At 35.5% G+C, this 21,569-nt stretch overlaps 1 protein-coding gene across 1 annotated transcript in view; it reads left to right on the top strand.

Moving 5' to 3' along the window:
- LOC113239569 (ras-like protein 2) overlaps positions 1 to 21,569 on the top strand; it is a 116,120-nt gene that overhangs the window by 84,462 nt on the left and 10,089 nt on the right. The window contains exon 3 of the mRNA XM_026476630.1: positions 2,692 to 2,903. Coding sequence (XP_026332415.1) covers positions 2,692 to 2,903 — 212 coding nt within the window. The remainder of the gene's footprint in view (positions 1 to 2,691; positions 2,904 to 21,569) is intronic.

Consider the following 21,569-nt stretch of genomic DNA (forward strand, 5'->3'; position numbering starts at 1 on the left):
ATCGCGCCCGCCATCTTGGATTTAAAAATGAGTGCCATATACGTAATGAGCATCCCCGAATACCTCGAAAAGAATACCCATATTGCATTTTTTTGAAAAATCGTGCCCGCCATCTTGGGTTTAGAAATAAGTGCTATATTCGTAATGAGCACTCCCAAATACCTCGTAAACGATACCCAGAATCAAAATCAAAATCAAAATAATCTTTATTTCATAGGTAAGCAAATTACACTTGAAATCGTCATATGGATTAAACTCTACCGCTCATTCGTAAGGCAGATTCCCCTGAGAAGAATGAGCAAGAAACTCTAGGGGTTGCTCTTTGTAAAAAACATTTGTACGCATTCAACTTGCAGAAATGGCGGTCAAATGCACACTTGCGTTAGAATAAAAAAATCTGCAGACATCGCTATATTGCCTATTCTCAAAAAAGTACGTAATATAATTATTTTGAAACAGAATAGCAAAATTGGGAGAAAGAAATTCGTTACTTTGCAACATTTTCGTGTCTTGTTGCAACGAAATTAATTTTCGGTTTTAGTGAATATTTACATAAAAATACAAGTTGAAACGGGTTACTTCCTTGTGGAATGTGATGTTAATATCTATTTTATGTTTGTCTGACGTATTTTTACACTCATTTACCGCACATTTCGTCATTTTTAGCTAAAATTCTGAAGCTGTTCGCGGTGCAAGTTGACCTTGAGCACTGAAGGCCCGCCTGCTCGTGTAGGCCCTTTTGGCGCGTTTCAATTTGCCTCACTTAGCGTGTGCGGGCTCGGTTTCTATGCGTTATTATTCTAAGATGTTATATTCGTATGTGTGTCTTATTATTACTAAGGCATATAATCAAAATACAGCCAAGATTAATTAATATTTATTTTAATGTATGTGTCTGGATTTTATTGTTTTCTTGATGTATCGTTTTTCTGGTAGTGCTGACGTATTCAATAAAGAAGAAAGAAGTGCCGCGTATTAAAATAAATCTCTGAACGCCGTATCAAAGAATTCGTCCAGGGAAGTACTGCCACATTACTTATTTCTGCCGCCCACCAGCAATATGAGCGCTACAGCGTTCCGGTTTTCAAGGGAAGAGATGCTGGTGAAAATTACAGGCAGACTTGTCAACTTATGTCTCAGGGTGACGGGCGAAGTGGCAGTGCCCCCCAGATGCCAAGTTCGTTAAAGCAAAAGTTGCTTGTTTCTTAAAAGTGCCTATATAATAGCTCGTTTCTTTACAATGGACACGTGAAAATCTACAAAAACGTTCCCTACATCTAGAGGTGGGCGTTTAAACGAAAAGCACTTAAAAAAGTATGCTTTTTAAAATGAGCACATAAGCACGCTTTTCAATTTAAGCGTAAGCGTTAACAACGTGCTTATGTTTCAAGTTCCGCCATCTATGTTTGCAAAACAAATTAATTCGTCAATGTGAACAATAACTTTGTAAATAATAAAAAAACCGACTTCAAAAGTACGTGAAATTACATATAATTACTAAGTTTTATTGAAATCGGTTACCGGAAAGTGCGCAAACCCGGATTCATCACCTAGTTCGCCACTACGGGACTTGACACAGGAGATAATAAAAATCGGTTCTCACTACTCAAAGTATATTGATAGAGTAAAACGCCTTGAATTGGAGAATATCAAAAACAACCATTAAAATAATTGCTCCTTTTAATAAAATTTAGGCGCTATTTATAAAATGAATCTTCATGCGTGAACAGCCACCCTTAGAGGTGGATGATTGTCTTCAAAATTAAATGTGACCACTATCGAGGTACCCTCTTTCCAACAAAAAAGAATCATGAAAATCGGTTCACCAATACCGGAGTTATCGCGTAACATACAAACAAAAAAAAAGAAAAAAGAACATGCAGTCGAATTGAGAACCTTCTCCTTTTTTGAAGAAGGTTAAAAATAAAACTCGTGTTTTACAAATAAGCTGTACTTATCTTAAAACCTTTAGAGGTCTACTCTTGCTTTTCGCTATCAATACCACGTTATAAAAGTCTAACGTTTTTCTAACGATTTTGTAAGCTTCGAACTAAAAATCGTTTAAGTGAAAAGCGTTTAAAAAAATCACGCTTACTTAAAAAAAGCAGAACGTTTTAACGTTTAAAAATAAGCAGTTTTTCCCATCTCTGCTTACATCTATTCGATTTTATCTGATAACACACGTTGACATATGACTGACCTTTAGTTAGAGAAATGCTCGGTCCCACGTATATTTATGGGAAGAGGAAAAGAAAAGGGAAATTCTGTAACAAATATAATATAATGATATAAAAACGTATAAACATTAAAAAACGTTTCCTATTAGTACAAGAGGGCTTATGTACGTATAGAATAGTGGTAGGAAAAGAAAGAATTTTCATTAACATTCCATTTACGCTCTATAATGTTTTACACCTTATTTTAACTTTTTGAATTTTCATGAAATTAACAAATACGATATCGATAAATAAGTGCTCATTTGAAAATGACAATGACTATGCAGTATGCACCGTTAAATAAACAAACAGGTTCTTCAAAACAACCCCTAAAAAGGAGTTGCTTACAAATGGCCTCGTTTTGTTTGATCACATCTGTCGATGGTCAAAAAATCGAGCATAAATTATATGAAGGCACCTTAACAACAAACTCATTCACTAGATTATAATAAATAATATTGAATTTTGTCCTCAGTTCTCGACACAGCTGGTCAAGAGGAGTTCAGCGCCATGCGTGAACAGTACATGAGATCCGGCGAGGGCTTCCTGCTGGTGTTCTCTGTAGCCGACCACTCCAGTTTCGACGAACTCTACAAGTTCCATAAACAAATCCTGCGCGTCAAAGACCGAGACGAGTTCCCCATGCTCATGGTCGGCAACAAGGCGGACCTGGAACACCAGCGAGTGGTAAGCTTTTGTTTCTATAGGAAATGTATATTTATGAAACTACACTCGCTCACATTATCGATAATTTTGCCACACGCTTGCCAAAACATGGCAAGGGCGCGCAAGCACAAATGTGTGGACGATGTGTTTGAATTGGCTTGCGTGTGGAAGCTTGCGGCAAGCGCTTGCCTTGTGCTAATTAGTAATGTTTGAGAACTGTCGACTCGTCGATAGACATGACTATAAGGTTTTAAGCCTTGCCTTTTCCTTAGCGGAAAGAATTTATGAACAACTATTATAATCTAGGAGCGGTAACTTTGTAGTCAAACGAGACTATTTTATTATTTCTGGGGAGCTTTCAAGCAGAACCCTGCATAAGGGACCATAAGGACAAAAAAAAAGTAGCAGATGCAAGTTTCCTTCCATCTTACTTCTTTTTGTAATGAAAATAGGTCAAGCCGAACGTAATAGCAGACACAAACGGGAGGCCGCCATGCTTGCTTCTCGCAATCGTGTAGATGCCGAAGTTTGTCTCACCCAATTTGCCAGGCGTTTGTAGACGTTTTGGGCTTGCGATAAATGGCAAGTTAGATTGGTCGCGTTTTGGATAGAGAATCGATTGTATTTCAGTTTTAGTCGGATTTGTGTAGCAATGTCATGTAACTTTTGGAATAGAGGCGTGATTATGATTTCAATTTCTAAGTTGTCTACAATTACGCATAAATAGCTTGGATTACAAGTTTCCATTTCGTTAATTTAGTGGCCAAATGAACGTATCTCAGACGACTTGTAAATGTTTAGTAGCCTTGCTCGAGAGGTTTTTGTTTGTACAACTGCATATGTGAAGCTAATGGTAACGAACAGCTCGTGACCATTGACAGGAAGTTTCTCCATTGCCTACAAAGTGCAATTGGTATCTCCATAAGCTTGTCTGACAGTGTTTTCAGTATCGTCACCCTCAATAATAAAGCGACGAAATTAAATAAGTAAATTGTGAGGTAAATAAGATGTGCGAATTAAATCAAATATATCTGTCTCCATATCAAGCACCCTGTTATTTGGTGCCAAGTGACTCTCAAAGTTACACGTCACAAAGTTACGTCGATTAAATCCCATTTGTGTGGAGGTCTACGCGTTGGGCGCGCCGCACTTACTTGAAAATTAAATAAAACTAATTTCAAAACAAATATCGTTCATTTAATATGATTTTTATTTGGACCAATTTCACTTCTTGTAATTTAACTTCATATAATTCTTATTTGATATTCATTCGCATTTTGTAAAAAAAATCGTATATTGTGAATTTAGATAGTTTGTACGTGGTATAGTATGTAGTTTGAAGCTGATTCGCCATGGTACTTGTCTGTTGGATACTTGGAGTGTAATTTAAAAGCCGGAGGTGCTGAGGAAGAGTTGTTATCCTTAATATAGTTTACAAAGCTGAACCTTTATTTCGGCAATTATTATTGTTCCACACAGGCACACATTGGTGGTTTCAATGAAACAGCAGGTTAGGTTAGAACATGGAAAAGCACCACGAGCCGAGCGAGTGTAGCGAGAGTGCCGCGGCAGCGGCCGGCGAACCCCGGAAACGAATGTGTTTGCGATTTAATGTTTTCAGGCCAAATTATAATTCATATAATATTAGTATTAGGGATATCGTTTTTCGGAAATAGTCCTATTTCTAAATGAAATGAAATTTAGATAAAATGACGTTTTGTTAGCTGTGGTCTATAACCTACGGAGTATTAAGAATGAATGTTAGTGTAAGTGATTAATATAAAAAATTAAATTATAGAATGTTAAACTTACATATTATACGCGTTATGTGAATAATATTTATATGATACTTTGCACATCCCTAACTTTGAATACGAACGGAAGTTTTCAAGTAGAGTGTTTAAAATTCTCAACCGTGGTTCATTTAGCTGTACTACTGTTATTAAAAAAGTTTTTCAAAAACCCTCAAGTCGAGAACTTCATCTCTGAGTCCATTGATAACCTTTAGGGAGGGATTTTTTAAGTAGCAAGACGATTAGAAAATTTCAGACGTCTGGAAGTCTGGAAGCACTGAGGTGTCTTCTGTTTTTAGTATTATTAAAAAATGTCCGACTATTTAGTTAGTACTCTGTACCTGTAGTCACTTTAGCGCGTGTAATCTTTCTGTTACTGGGGAAAGTATAAATACTTCTTCTATAAAAAAGAAAGAAAGTATAAATACTGCTTCACTTTACGTATACTTTATGCCGCTTAGTCGCGGCTCTCGCAGTGACAAAAATGTGACGTCACACGGTGCTCGTCATGTAACTACTGTGACAAAATTTTAAAATTTTTATCACTCAAATTTGACAGCTAAATGTAGTTATAATAGCTTTATAGAGGTCTTACTACGGGGGATGTTATTGTTATTGGCGAATATGTATTGCTTCTCACTCGGTGGGTGCAACGAGATGGCCGTCTGTGGCTGACACGCCGATAATTGACTGAACGGAGATTGCTGCGGATAAAGATAATTACGCCGCCGCATTAATATGGCTTACCATGGGGATTGGAATTTCCAAGACGAGATAGAATATCTCCATAGTCGACCTCATCGTCGTTGCGCCAGGTGAGATGGAGGTCAAATCTCCCTCCTTATCATAACCATTGGTCGGAATAAGTATACTATAATTTTTCATTCATGATTTTTGTTCTATAATTTGTCTTCTATAGTTTTTTCTTTCTTGATGTTAAATTTTTATTATAATTTTCCTGTCTTGCAGTCTTCATTGTTATGTTGTTCAGTTTTATTGTTCATAAGGTTTTATATCGAATGTCAAAATGTTTCACCAGTATGATATTCAATTATTTTTTGTCAAATTACTCCACTACTTTGTTAATAATTACTAATACAAAGATCCAACACTTAAAATTCATTCTATCCCGCCGGATTCGAATCGACGTCTTGTAGCAAAACCGTGCCAGACGCTATACCAACTAAGCCACGGAACGAACCAACGGACCTCACGAATCTTTCTATGTGCTTGCGTCGTGTCTTTGTACTTGGTCTTTCAACGACTTAGTCGTAGCGCCATCTGTGAGAAAGCTATTTTATCTTTATTCCTCGTAATAATGTTATGTCTGTATCTATTTTCCATAAAAAAAACCCTTTCTTAACATAAATAACCATTTGCATAAAAGTACTTTGACGCTAGTGTAAGAATGTCAATTTCTTTAAAATTATCTCTCAAAGACTGTCTGGGGCCCAGATTGTAAATGGCCCTAACCGCACGTTTCGGCAGGACAAAGATACTATTAATATTGCCCCAGAGCAAAATGACGTATATCATTAAACTGTGAAAGTAACTGAAGTAAACCAATCCACGTCTGAAAGTTTCGTATTTTTTTAGTCGCGTACACTGCAAGGTTGAACTGTTGCGACAACTTACTTATATTGGAGACTCTATTGCAATTTAGTATCTGTTGTCATACCTGAAAAGACAACTGTATCAACAAGGTTCAATTTTTCAATTGTAACTATCTACTAAATATGTCTAACATTGGATAATTTAAATTTCTCGCAATTGTATTTTTCTCATTAAGGAGAGGTGGGCCTTCAATAACCTTTCAAAAAACTACTCATATTCGTACCATGACAAACCTGTCACTCGAGTTATATATTTTATAGTGATGGGAACAACGAATGATTAAAGAAACGTGTGTTATAATCAAATCTATTAAAATTAAGTCCCTCATTTTCATGAAGAAAAATAAATAAAACAAGCAGAGCCTTGATTCTCACGTTGTGCTTTGGAATGAGTTTAGTGTTAACCACGGAAGAAAGAGAAGAATGGAAATGGCGTCAAGCTGCATTTGTATCAAAACCGGTGTCGCCACACGCACACGTTTGATAACGTAATCTTACATTAGTACTAAGATAACATTATTTTGATTGGTTATAAATTATCAAACGAAAATAGACAATAATAAAAAACTTAAATAAGGTTTTATTTTTACTAGTCACATAAAAGCTAAGAATCCTATGAACATAAACTTCTTGGAAGCAAAAAGTTGACATTCTACAGATAGGCATGTGACATTTGATATCGACAGTAAGTTTCATAACTAGCGGAATATTGAACTAGGCATTGCTTTATAATTTGCTATAATTAGGGTTAACCACGGTTATATGGAAACGGCATTTAAAGCAATTTCTTCGAGAACTAACTTAGCTTACTTTTTTTTATATTCACACATTTGTTACTAAATACGCATAAGGTTTTACTACATGCACATATTCATTGATATTAGCTACGCAGGCGTGTGCGTATACGTAGCAACGTGCTACAATCACAGTATTGATGATTTATTATACTGTCATCGTACTTTCGTTAACTTACATTTCAAGTCAATCCGATCACTGGAAGGGTTGAAATATTAAAGCACAGTCATCATAAAAATCTTTATTCTCCCTGAAATACGATATATTCGTTCAACAATTACCTCTTTCTGAACTGACTGAACATGACTGCACCTATAGCGTCGACGAGCTTGTCAAGAAAATGAAGATACTTATTTCCGAAGGCGAAGAAGCGAATCATTTGTTCCATGAAAACTTGACAAAAAATAACTAAAAATGCTTCAGAAATGTTTTCACATTTAGTTGTGGTTTATAATTTGTGAATGCGGCTCTGAGTTTCACATCATATATTACCTGATTAACCAATGATTCATTTCTTAATGAATTGTTCGGTTGTTATTCATGTGTACATAACTTAATGTGATGTCATAAAATGCCTATAGCAAAATTTGCTATATAGTATGATGTACATAATCATACTTTAAAATTGACTTTCTACTAATTCAAATTAAAGAGAAATAATTTTTTGAAGTACTTTTTCTATAGTAAGTCCTATTTTTCGAAATGGTGCTACATTTAGTAGTTACCCAGCTTTTACTGCCTGTTGCTTCCTTTAAAAAGGATCCGGCGGGAAACTTAGAAAATCAATACAAAAACTGCATATGTAAATCGTGCCTGTGATAAAACTAAGAACTCAAGCGGACGAAGGTGACGAATAATAATCAAGTAGGGAGATGGAATCATGTAGATGAGGGAAAGAAAATCTCCAATCTCATAAAGTTTTTATTATATACTCCACGAGCTTACGTGCATTGTAAAATTATCGATACTGTACCTCTTCTATCTATATTTCCTGTTTTTACATTAACATATCGTTTTTACTTAGATTGAAAATTAAAAAAATGCGAGTGTTGGGACCATACATTTAAGTAATCTAAGTAATCAAAATTGTTAACTTTTAAATACCTGTAAACAATTTATGTTTACACATTGGTACCGCTATAATAAAAAAATTTTGAACTTAATCAACACTGGGTTTCTAAAAACAGAGTTTCTACATATCGATAATTTGATTACAACACGCGGACCCAGTACCAAGTGTAATACGACGCTAGTGCAAGCAATTCATTGAGCGTCATTCGAATTGTTCATTTGACGACGGCGATGGCTAGCAACCAATGTATATTGTTATTACCGGGTTGCAAAAAATAGTTTTGTTTCGAAATTTTAGTATTGTATTTTCAAAATATTAGAAAATACAGAGTTTTAGTACTTACCGATGAAATGAAATCAATTGATATAATGGTACAATTCGGCATTTTTTTTATTTTTTCCACAAAATAATCATGTATTACATATATTACATTTGAACGACGACTGACGCGCTGTTGACACTCATATCACCGTCTGATCATAAGCTAGGTAACGCCTACTTCGCCCACTAACCAGTCTATTACTAGTATTTATGTGGTCTGTGGTGTAAACTGTTAGTGCCGTTGTCATAATTTTTCAAAAAATCATCGGTGAAACTGCAAGAAGTCACGAAATTAAAATCGCGCCTATATTTAACAGGAAATTATTTATTTTTTTATTGAATTGATATTCAATAATTTTTATGCGAAATGTCTCCACCAGTTTGTTATAATTATTAATACAAAGATCGAACACACTAATGGAGTAATTTCGCATAAAACATAATTAAATATCAATTCAATAAAAATTTAAATACAGGGAATGGCGACATATCAAGCCAGGGCTGGTAGCTGTAAAAATATCTAACTGGGTAACGAAATACGTTCATAGATATCTCATAGATGGCGCTCCGGCTGAAAAGTCGTTGAAAAATCAAGTACAAAGATAGGACAACAAGCACATGGACAAATCCGTGAGGTCCGCTGCTTCGTTCCGTGGCTTAGTTGGCATAGCATCTGGCACGGTTTGCTAGAAGACGTCGGTTCGAATCCGACCGGATCGAAGGGATTTTTTCTGACTGTTCGATCTTTGTATTAATAATTATAACAAACTAGTGGAGAAATTATTTCTCATGTACAAAGCATATAAAATAATAAACAAAATATTGAAGAGATTTATCTAAATAAATAATTTAAACTTAACTATTAATCATGACCAATCAGTATTTAGACAATAAATTCGAAAATCGTACTGTTTTCCCTTGCGTCCGAGTAACTGTTTTAAGAGTGCTAAATTTGACATAAGAGCAATATTACTTTAATGTCGCGTCACAGTACGAATTGAGTGAATGAATATTCAAAAACGTAATAGTTTTAATATTATAATAAGGTTACTTTAAGCATGTCATGATATGAAAAGTCAATGTAGGGTAAAAGTAATATTGTTCTAAAGGGTTGTGGTAGGCCCCCAGGTTATTATAGTCGTAGAATTATAATTATTTGCACCAATGAATGTCTCTTGAAACGGCTTATCCTTTCTATTACAATAGGGTAATAAAACCATTAACACTTCTTTTACTTAAAGGCGTACACGGACATAATGATCTTGGTCCATCGTACTAATCACGAATGCGCTAAATGTTTTTTTTTCGTTTTTTTTAAACTGTAGGTCGCTGTTGACCATGGTCAACCGAGACCATGGGACCTGTAAAGGGCCCGAAACGTCGGTTTGTTTGAAAAAACAAAAATACGCGATTTAAATACGGAGAAATAGTTTCATTTCCTATGACAATTTAAATTTTTATTTTTTTTAAATTATTTATTTTATTCACAATTAAAAAGTTTACAAAAAGGAACACAAGACAGCGAATTAAAACCATTAACAGATTTATGTATCGCTGCCATCACAAGCTATCAGGCAAAATAATTACTGCCCAATACTTATACGTATCTAATAATTTACGCAACTTACACTTAAGAACTAATAACTTTAACAATTTGATAAATGAATTGACTTAAGGATCGTTTTACAATTTTTTGGTTTACCTATAAGTTTATCAAAAACGCCACTTGGCAATTTATTAAGCAGTATTGGTAACATATCACATAATAAAACTAAAAAAAAATAACATATCTCCAGACACACTTTCCACAGTTGTTATTGTATAGAGGAAGAACGTACCTTGGTAGGTAATTTAGAAGTAGTTTGTTTTAACATGTCAATTTTATCTATTTCATCACAAATTGTGTATATATTTATTTACTATGTATGTCTAAGATTTTACAGTATCTAAACAAGTTGTTACAATCGTTTCTATATTTATTTTTAACTGATATTGGCACAAAAGGTTTTAGTAGCCTAATTTGTACTTTATAAATATCATCTAAGTATGTTTTGTATGTTCTACCGTAACTAATGAGCCCGTATCCAATTATTGAATCAGCCAGTGCGTTGTACAGCATCCTTAATGTTTTTGTAAGGTAACTTTTGTTTCAGGAAGGATAGTTTTGACAAGACTGCTCTCAACTTCTTACATACATAGTTTATATGAGGTTTCCAGTTAAACTTATTGTCTATTATTAGACCGAGATACATATGCTGTGAGATAGATTTCAATTCCCCACAGTTACATGAACAATGTTACAAATGTTGCAAATGAAATTGTGCTCAGTAATTGGATGAATAATGGGTCGAGGATGATTCAAATGAAACAAGTTCGGTTATTTATTCCATAAGCTTGACCAATTCAGTCGATAGTCGATAGAAAATTTATCAACTGCAATCACTAGCTGCTTGCAAGCGGGCAACACTTGCGCAATGAAATGTCATTTTACTCCGTCTTAAAAAAAAGACAGACTATAGTCCAATTTTTTAGGTACTTAACTAAATGTAAAGAAATGTTGAGATATCTATTTAATGAATTATACATTATACTTACCTTCATATACAAAATACAAATACTTAGCTTCATATGAAAAAGCATGCCTATTTTTCATTGACTTACAAATAAATGGACGACGGGTCTAATACAAAAACCACGAAAAAAATGTCCCAAGTCAACCTATTTAAACGTAGTGACATGTAAAGGAATATGAAAAAGCTAAAACGTTGAATTTAAATTGTAATGTCATCGCAGTACTGTCTAATTTTGCTTGCTTCTCTGTCAGAAGAAACAAATGAAGACTAAAGCGTGAATGACGCTCGGTATACGATTTTAACGCCCTATAAGTTCGGACACTTTTTAGCGCGGACCCGACGTCCATATAATTGTAAGTCAATGCTATTTTTATACCTATTGATTTGATGATGATGTTACAATGTAAAGATGTATCAAGATTGTTTACATTTAGTTAAGTATCTAAACAAATGGACTATAGTTGTTTGCACTATGCAGATGGCACGCGCGTTACCAAGACGGCTCACTCTTTTGTATTTACTATTTTGTATAACTGCAAAGCAACCTTACCTTAGATATACAATAATAATAATAGCTTTATTTATCCCTTACAACATACAGTTTACTATATAACTTATTCAATTTCTATTTGTTAGTCTGGTTAGTACAGTCTTAATTTACAGTTAGTGGGGTTTGTTACGTGTAAGGGCCGCGTTTAGCGGTGAAAGCCCCCTCCATCTTCTTGCAACAGACTGTGTCTTGTGCCAGTCTTTTCCATAGCGTTCCTGCTGCTTCTACGATATCATCACTCCACCTCTGTTATGGCCTGACTCGTCTTCTTTTCTTATAAATCGGATACGAGTACGTGACTATCTGTGACCACTGTCTGTGATTCTTTGAATATGACCAGCCCATATCCACTTTAGTGATAACACCCGACTTACAAGATCTCTCGTCTTTGTGCTTTTTCTCACTACTGAGTTCTCGAGAGTCTTGTAGACGACTACCCTCCATTTATAAAAAAATATTATACAGCAATGCTCAACCTTAGATATGTAATGTACCTTAAATATAGCGTTGATTACTGGAAAATTCATCACAAATCACACTATTGACCGAAAGCAGAATATCAGTCAAGTGAACCGTATGATACTTGGTACACACAATGTTGTACAGAAATTATCTCAAGGTTGGCTACACCTGCCTGCCAATCTCCGACTATAGAGGTTACGTTGTTAGTATGTAGCTGTAATATGGGGTGGCAGTGTGTATGCAGGGTATACATGTTGTTAGCCAACTGTTGTAGGCGTTTCCTTTGTCTATCCCGCGCCCACGCGGGCCGTATTATTAATTGATATGTTCTGGAATGACAATGTTAAATGCCATTGGAAGGTAATCTTATAACTTGTTTCTTTATGACATATGTCGCCTTACTTTCTCAAACTAGTACCTTCATCAGGAGATGGCAAAACTTTCTATTTATGTCATTGACTTACAAATAAATGGACGACGGGTCTAATACAAAAACCACGAAAAAAATGTCCCAAGTCAACCTATTTAAACGTAGTGACATGTAGAGGAATATGAAAAAGCTAAAACGTTGAATTTAAATTGTAATGTCATCGCAGTACTGTCTAATTTTGCTTGCTTCGCTGTCAGTGGAACAAACGAAGACTAAAGCGTGAATGAAGCTCTGTATAGGATTTTAACGCCCTATAAGTTCGGACATTTTGTAGCGCGGACCCGACGTCCATATAATTGTAAGTCAATGTTAATTTGTGGGTAAGGGTAAAAAAAAGGGTGTAAATAAAGCCTGTGTGTGAATGTGTAATCAGCCTGTAAATTTGTATGTACAATCCATTTTTTACATTTCATTAGCTTTAAAATACGAGTTTGAGAAGTAAGGCGACTATATTCTGAGCCTATCAACTGAGGCAGTTGTGACGACGCCAACCACAGTAGTAGTCCGACGAAGGATCGTCGTCATCACAGTTTTTATAAACCTCTTTACTGGTTCCTTGCCACTTATTTTTTAAATTTTGAATTGTTCTCGGAGTCCTTGTCCTAACACTATTCTTACGTTGGTTCGTTTCGTCGTCATTCCTATCAAAATTCTCGAATCGAGAGGACGTGCTTATTAAATTATCATGTAAAACTCAACTTACGTAATTTAACTGTTTTTGAAGCATTGGATATATTATTATATACGTATATAGACCTTCTGGATTTTATAGTTTGTACTACGGAGTGTTTTTTTTATGCCATTGTATTTTTTTGTTACAGCCTTCCATTTCCTTTAATTATTGTCTACTTATATTGTAAATATGGTGTATGTATACAGTTTTTTGTTAATCTTGGTAGAAAAAACATTTAAATTTTAAAAGATTGATTGATGATTGCATCGACTATTTTAAGCATAATTACAATACAATACAAATGTGCTCTATTGCGTACAAGAACAAATAAATACATAATAAAAACAATAGACAAAAGACAGATACAAACCGCGGCCCTATTACTAGATAGCAATCTCTTTTAGGTGACCTCCGGTTTATAGAATAAGTTTCAAGATAATATTGAGGGCACAACAAATGCTACTGAATATTAATTTAATTCACATATCGACTTGCACTAATATCATTTTTATAAAAAACACCGACTTCAAAAGTTAAGAATGTGCGCGAAACCGGATTCATCCCCTAGTTTGGCACCCTTAAAGGTGGGATATTTTCTTCAAATTTAAATGGGACCAATACTGTGGTCCCCTCTTTCCAACAAAAACGAATCATCAAAATTTCAAAATGCCGTAATCGCCTAACATGAAAAAATACAGTCGAATAGAGTAACTCCTCCTGTTTTTAAGTCGGTTGAAAATAATTATGTTGGAATAAAGTCTATGTTTTTCAGTGCACGTTAATGATTGTTGAAACGTTTGTTCAGCTGCAACAAAGTATGTCCGTGACGCGTTGCGAAAATTGAGAAAGAAATAATCGTAAAACTTGTTCAGCAGTTGCGGATTTCCAACACTATTTTTTCAAGTTATTATAAGTTCGTAATTAACTATGTTGTTTCTCGAACCACCTGTGCTGTGTAATTAATTAGTAACCAAAAAGGCTGCAAGTGTTGTGCAAATGTTTACGGAACATTTGAAAAAAGAATAAACTAAAATGGAAAAGCGATTCAACAATGTTGCCAGTGCCACTTACTTTGGTTGAAAAATATGTACACACCGACCGAACCAGAAAATAACATTAATATTCAATCATGAACGCTTACTTTGATAAATGTATTAACAAATATAAGCTTTACACAGTGTTTAGTGACAACAATAGTGACGTGAGATAAAAATGTAGTGACCCATTTAGCTTTAGGTAGTCTCGATGTTAGTAAATGTATTTTTTTTTTATTTATTTACACATAAAAATCATACAAAACCTGTTTTAATGCAATGTAACTTAAACTATGTCGTTTTCCCGTACATTGCTAAAAGTCGTCGGCGTCAGTTTGGCTGCGCTTGTGTATGTTTGGGCGTGTGTAGCTGGGTCGGTCGTGTTAATAGATTGTGTGATGTGTTGAGGATGGTGCGTGGGCGAATGCGAGGACAATTTTGCTGTTTGTTTGTATGTGGATGTGACTCGGTGTGTGTGTGTGAATGAAACTGGTTAATAAATTAAATAGGTGTTCTTTTTCTATTACATTAGTTTAAGTATTTTGTTTGTATTATTTAGCATTTTAAACAAGTTCGTAAAAAAGAAACCTTAATTTAACTTAATTAAATCAATATATAATATATTAGTATGTAATATAATTAGTACACTCATTATATTTGCATACATACATATAATCTTAGAATAACAACGCATGGAAACCTAGTCCGCACACGCTATTTGAGGCAAATTGAAGCGCGCCCAAAGGGCCTACACGAGCGGGCGGGCTTTCAGTGCTCAAGGTCAACTTGCACCGCGAACAGATCAAGAATTTTAGCTAAAAATGACGAAATGTGCGGTAGATGAGTGTAAAAATACGTCAGACAAACATAAAATAGATACTAACATCACATTCGACAAGGAAGTAACGCGTTTCAATTTGTATTTTTATATAAATATTCACTAAAACCGAAAATTAACCTACTACCAAAACTAGCCTACATGAATTTGATTTTTGACTCACTTGTGACAGTTCGTTTGATATGAAACTCTCATTCTATGCGTTATTATTCTAAGCATATAATTATCTCAAAAATAATTTCTAGTTACTTTTAGTTTATGTTTTCAAGGAAATATTCTTTTAGTTTGTTTTTAATATTTTGGCGGTTCAATTCTTGTTTTAGGGTAGTTGGTAATTCATTTATAAAGGAGGGTGGGTATCTTGTAGATAAGTTGGTTATAACCGTATTGATTTTGACAATTGGGTAAGGCGAGCCTTAGTTGTGTATTACTTCTGATTGGTTTTTTTTTAATTTTTTGTGTCTGTAAATCTGTGTTGAAGAATTGTTCTGTTTCAAATGAATTGAGAGTAAAGGTAAACATTGAGTGCATTGACCCGACCATAGTCGGTTTAGTGATGGGCAATTGTAGAGTAATTTACTAATCAATTATTGAATGAATCAGATCGATCAATTGAATCTGTTGGACTAACATCAAGTGAATTCCGCGCATTTGACCGTTGTAAATTGATTGAAGGTGATACATATAAAAACGTTTCTTTATTTACGATTATTGACATTTATTGTTTAAAAGTTAGAAGCTATCAGTTAAATACAGAAAATTATGAAAATACTTGATAGTTAACAAGTCGCTAAATCGTTTGTAAGCGGTACAGAAATAAGAGTTGGTCAAATGACTTCAAGACGTAAGTTTCTGGTGACTCTTGAGGCAATCACTTACTCAAACTATGATTCACTCAATTGAACTTTTTTCCGTACATCCCTATGCAACCATAGACATTCTAGACTATGGATTGTCAAATCAATCTCAGTTTTCGGCGAAGATTTTTCAATTATGATTTTATAATGCATAACAAACGAATATTGTTGGAAAAAGTGGTGAGATATCTAGTGGAAACCTACAAAATACACATAAAAGTGTTACTTATTCCATATAGTGAGTGATTTCTTCAGAATTTTAACCCAACTGGTTTGTTTACGTTTACTCTCAATTCTATTGAAATAGACTATAATAGGGTATACTTTACTTTTTCATGTATCGGTAGTATTCTACAAAACGCAAACGACGGTGTAATTTTCCTTATATTTTTCTTTATATTTTTCAGTCCGAGATATATTTGCTTATCGACAACTTCTAACGGAGGGCAATTATATGCTATTTGTCTGTTGAGTATGCACTCAACAATGTGAGTGAGCAATTAAATTCAGATCGACGGATCTAATCCATTTTGAGAGGAACTTATGTTCAAAAGTTTTGTTTTGCTTGCCTTTTGTATTGCTGGACCGTATATTGAGTAGGTTGAAGTCATTTTGTAGTCGGTCAAGTGCGGATTTGATGTCAGTATCTGCTGTTAGAAGACAGGTGTCGTCGGCAAATTGGAATATGTCGCACTTTGAAATAAGATTGGGCAGGCTATTAACATAGGTCAAATAGTACAATGGTCCTAGTACAGAACCTTGCGCTGTGCCATCAGTAACTGTCACCTGATCACTGAGAGATTCGCCAATTTTGGTATAATACGAACGATTTTGGAGATAGTCCTTGTACCAATTTAGCAAAGGACCTCTATACCGCAATCATCTAAATTTTCGAGTAGGTCGTGTCGTGATTTAGAGTATCAAAGGCTTTGCTATAGTCGATAAATACTACGAGTATATGTTTTCTATTGCCTAAACGTTTGTATATTAAGTCTGCGAATGCAGAAAGTAACTTTTACCTTTTGGAACCCGTATTGCTCATTGGAGAGGATTTGGTTATCGTAGTAAAATTTATGAATGTTATTAGAAATGAATTTGCCTATTATTTTATCGAGGGTGGGGAAAATCGGGACCGGTCTATAGTTGTCGTACTCTTCCTTGCTACCTTTTTTATTTTGAGCTCTGCCGGAAATCGTGCCCTTTCTACAGAAGCGTTTATTAATTTAGAGATTGTGAGCGTTATTTTATCACACAGTAATTTGACATCTGTAGCTCTTATAAGATCTACGCCGGGTGCTTTTTTTGTATTTAGAGTGTTTGTGATACATCTAACATTATGTATTGTTGCCTTCCTAAAGCGGATTGAAATATTTGCAGATTTTTTGGACAAGTTTTGATTTAGAATTAGGTTGTTACAGTCTGGTATAATGGTTTTTACGTTATTTATGAAAGTTGTCGAATATTTGTTAGCAATTACTTTTATTGTTAAGGATTGTTTTTTGACTGTATTCATACTTATGCTATCTATTGAGGGTTTTACACGCCCAGCTATTTGGTTAAGTGTGTTCCATAAATTTTTATGATTATTCCTATTAATATGAATCTGGTTTTTTATAAATACGTTTTTAGTTTTTTTCTATACTCTTATTGGCAAAATTTCTAGCTTTGTTGTATTTTTGTTTAACAATCATATCACGTGTGTCACTCAGCCCTTGCATGAATAATTCGTCGCGGTATTTACAGATTTTTATGATTTTGTCGTTGACCCAGCAATTGTTCGAACGCGAAGGGTTTGATTTAATCTTGATCTTTATTTTTGATTGTTCATAACATCTATTGAAAGTTTGACTTATAAATTCATATATTTTTTCATTACTTGTATTCAATTCGTGCCAATCAATCTTATTCAGAAGTATTAATAATTTTTTGTAGTCGTATTCCGTCTCAGTAAGAGGAGCGTCCATGTTCCTTATTAGTGCCACAGAACGGGATGACGACGGCACGGTGATCTGCTAGTTTCGTCCCGATCGCCGCGGTGAACATATCTTGCGTTCGGGATCTCGCATAAACGTGATCGATGCACGATTTGGTTAAAATGTAATGTTTATTTTTGTTCTTACGTAACTGAATACGTGTATACTCAATGATCCCGCGTGCAATACCGCAACCGTAAAGAATGTTATTGTATCTATGTTTTATAGGTGATTCCGTTTTTAGGTCTATATTGATGTCGCCAGTCAAGCAAAAATCAGGTTGTGTGTTAATTTTGTCTAGTATGGGTTTAGTTCATGAAGAAACAGATATTTACTTTTACCTGGGGGGACGATATATTGCACATATAGTTACAGAATAATTAGCTGGGGTTGTGATTTCCAATAATACGCATTCAAATTGTTTTGTGAATGTAGGTATAGTGGTAAATTTGTTTTTTGTTATAATAAATTATTATACCGCCACCTTTGCTATGTTTTCGTAATTTCGTTTTCATATGGTATCCCATCTAAGTTAAAAAGAGAACTGATGTTATCTTGTATATTCGCATCAATACATATATTGCATGAATAGATGCATTGTTCCAGCGCAGCAAATTTTTAATTAGAAATCATTGACTTACAATTATATGGACGTCGGGTCCGCGCTAAAAAGTGTCCGAACTTATAGGGCGTTAAAATCGTATACAGAGCGTCATTCACGCTTTAGTCTTCGTTTGTTCGACTGACAGCGAAGCAAGCAAAATTAGACAGTACTGCGATGACATTACAATTTAAATTCAACGTTTTAGCTTTTTCATATTCCTTTACATGTCACTACATTTAAATAGGTTGACTTGGGACATTTTTTCCGTGGTTTTTGTATTAAACCCGTCGTACATTTATTTGTAAGTCAATGATATTTATTGTATTTTTTACGTGTTTACTTGTTGATGGCCACTTCTACAACTGCCAAGATATTCTTTTTTCTATACTATTTTTTTAAACACATTCTAAATACAAAACTATATTCACTAGACTACAGTACCTACATCCATTCAATATGGAAAGATTAAAGTGTGGGCGGTTTCATATACTATATGAAAGTTTGTATGAACATCCAGATCAATTTGTGAAATATGACCACTGTCCTTCCTTCACCCCCTCTCTCCACTCGCACAAGCACGTCACATAATGCCACCGAAGTTCGGTTCTAAACTAATTACGCACACCAGTCGGCAAACAACTCATCATTTGCGTCATTGTGTGACACAAACAGGACGTTTATACGAAACTGAGTGCAGTGTAAATTAATTAAGCTACTCAAAAACAACGACTCACAAGATTACGCTCGTCTGGCCTCACCCTTATTAATAATCCCTAGGACACAAATGGAACGCTAAGATTATTTGCCCATTCTGTTTGTTAGTATGGTTAGTATTGTCTTAATTTACAGTTAGTAGCGTTAAGTGTAAGGGCCGCCTTTATCGGTGAAATACTTTGTTTTTTACCCGAGGGAATTACTTTATTGCGTACAAGATATCCCGGCCATGTGGGGACGGCCGCATGATGCGAAAGAAGCTTTTTTTTAACATTGTTTTTTAATTTGGTCGTTTACTTATTTGACAGTAATTGTTTCAGAATGTCGGACGGAGAATTAGATTAGTACCGGAATTATACGGGACTGGTCTAACCCTGAAGAGGAGTAGTCCGACCATACTAAACCCAGTGTTCCAATTTCCGTCGGTGCGTGACGGGTCATGACATCTCTATAACATTTCATGGCCTGTCAACACTGCAAGCCTCAACATGGGCGGCAGAACCCGTCCATCGCCCAAATGATCACGCCGATCTGCGACGGCCTAGTCTTCTACGGCGGATTGGGTGGGCATCCGGATCCCGTTCCCGCTCTGCCTCCTCCTTGCGCGCCATGATGAGGTGGCGAACGACTCCACAAGGCACTGCTTGTCCTTATTACTGGTCATGGCAGCGACAATGGCCAGCAGGGAGATCGTGCGTTTTTTTTTATATCTTGGGAAATCCTCATGGATATATCTCTGCTGCGGGGGCAACAGATTATGTGTGTTATTATGTGATATTAACGGATTATGTGGACTCCTACCGACTAAAACCCCACGGTGTTCCCTCCCTCCACTCTTTGCGGGTCTTCGAAAACGCTTTCACACTCTTCCGCGGTCTCGACTGCGCTAGCCTAGCACCCAGCCGGGGGCCCTTTCCCGGTTGAGTGGAGCTGGAGAAACTCCACCCCATTCATCACTAAGAGGGGCACGGAACAACTTCTCCAACTTCTTCCAAAAGATTCTGTCTTTTACTGTTACATCTGCGATATGCTCCACTTCTTTGAGGGTTTGCCTGGTTTGCAATCAGTGCAACAACATCTGTATTGTTTGTGTGTATGCTCCGGTTTGGCCAACTACAGGGCGAAGTACCTTAAAGTACCGAGGTCGCTCCCCGAAGTTTTCAGCAACCCAAGGAGGTTGCTGAGATTCCTGGAGGAGCTTGCGTGTCACGAGGAGGACCCTGCACCCACCACACGCAAGATAGGCGCATTGACGTCGAGTTGCGGACACCGGCCCGTACTATGTTGTTTTTATAACAACAATGAAATCAAAATATAAAAATTTCACTCTTGACATAAAATTTCGAAATGTCCATAGTACGATATTTATAGACTCGATCATTTAATAATGATTGTTTTTAATAATGAAATTAATATTTAACATCAATATACAAAATAGAATAGTGTGCGCAATATTTGAAATATGAATTATGAAATGCGTCAATATCAGACTGTGAAACGCCTGTTGCGATATCTTTTGAGGGGTTAATTGAAATTCGAAATACGTAACATATTTCAATTAATTAACTACAATTTCAAGGGTACCTGAATTTTGAAATGCGAATTTATATTTGCGTATTTTAATAACAAATAAAATGAGCCTCGGGGGTTATGAATGTGTCGTGATTGTGTTGCGGCTATAATTATTACTTAATACAAATACAGAACACAAAAATAAAATCTTTCTATCTGACAGACCAGACAAACCAATTTGGGGCAACAGCTCTGCCCATTGAACTACAGTTCCACTCAGAAGACCTCACGAATTTCTCTATGCGTTTTGGTTACAGATTTTTTAAATAGTCTTTTTTTCCATAGCGCCACTTGTGTCTCAATTTATAGAAGTTTTTCTTCACTTAACCAGGTATTACAGGAACAGGTTCGCGTCCTGTCTAATCAAATTAATTTTACATATTTTTTTTTTATAAAAATAGGCTTACCTGGTGGTAAGTGATACGACTATTCATAACAGTTGCAGTGCCACTCAGAGCTTCAAATCGCAAAGATCTGAGAGGCACTGCCATTGCGCTCGTCACCCTGAGACATAAATTGACAAGTCCCATGTGCCTGTAATTTCACCAGTACACTCACCCCCTCAAACCGGAACGTAGTAATGCTCAGATTTACTGTTTGGCGGCGGAAATAGGTAATTAATAATTATAACAAAATTGTAATAACAACGTACATACACATACTCATAATCCCGCACTAGGGAAACCCTGTGTCGCGAGTGCCATGGACACACACATAGACAGCCAAAGTCAAAGTCAAACATTATTGGACGGAAGGAAATTTGACCACACTCCAATCTCAATATTTTTTTAAATCTTTTTAATTACTTTATTT

Source organism: Hyposmocoma kahamanoa, unplaced genomic scaffold (assembly GCF_003589595.1).
Source record: "Hyposmocoma kahamanoa isolate Upper Pololo Valley unplaced genomic scaffold, ASM358959v1 99879, whole genome shotgun sequence".
In the NCBI taxonomy this organism is placed as follows: domain Eukaryota; kingdom Metazoa; phylum Arthropoda; class Insecta; order Lepidoptera; family Cosmopterigidae; genus Hyposmocoma; species Hyposmocoma kahamanoa.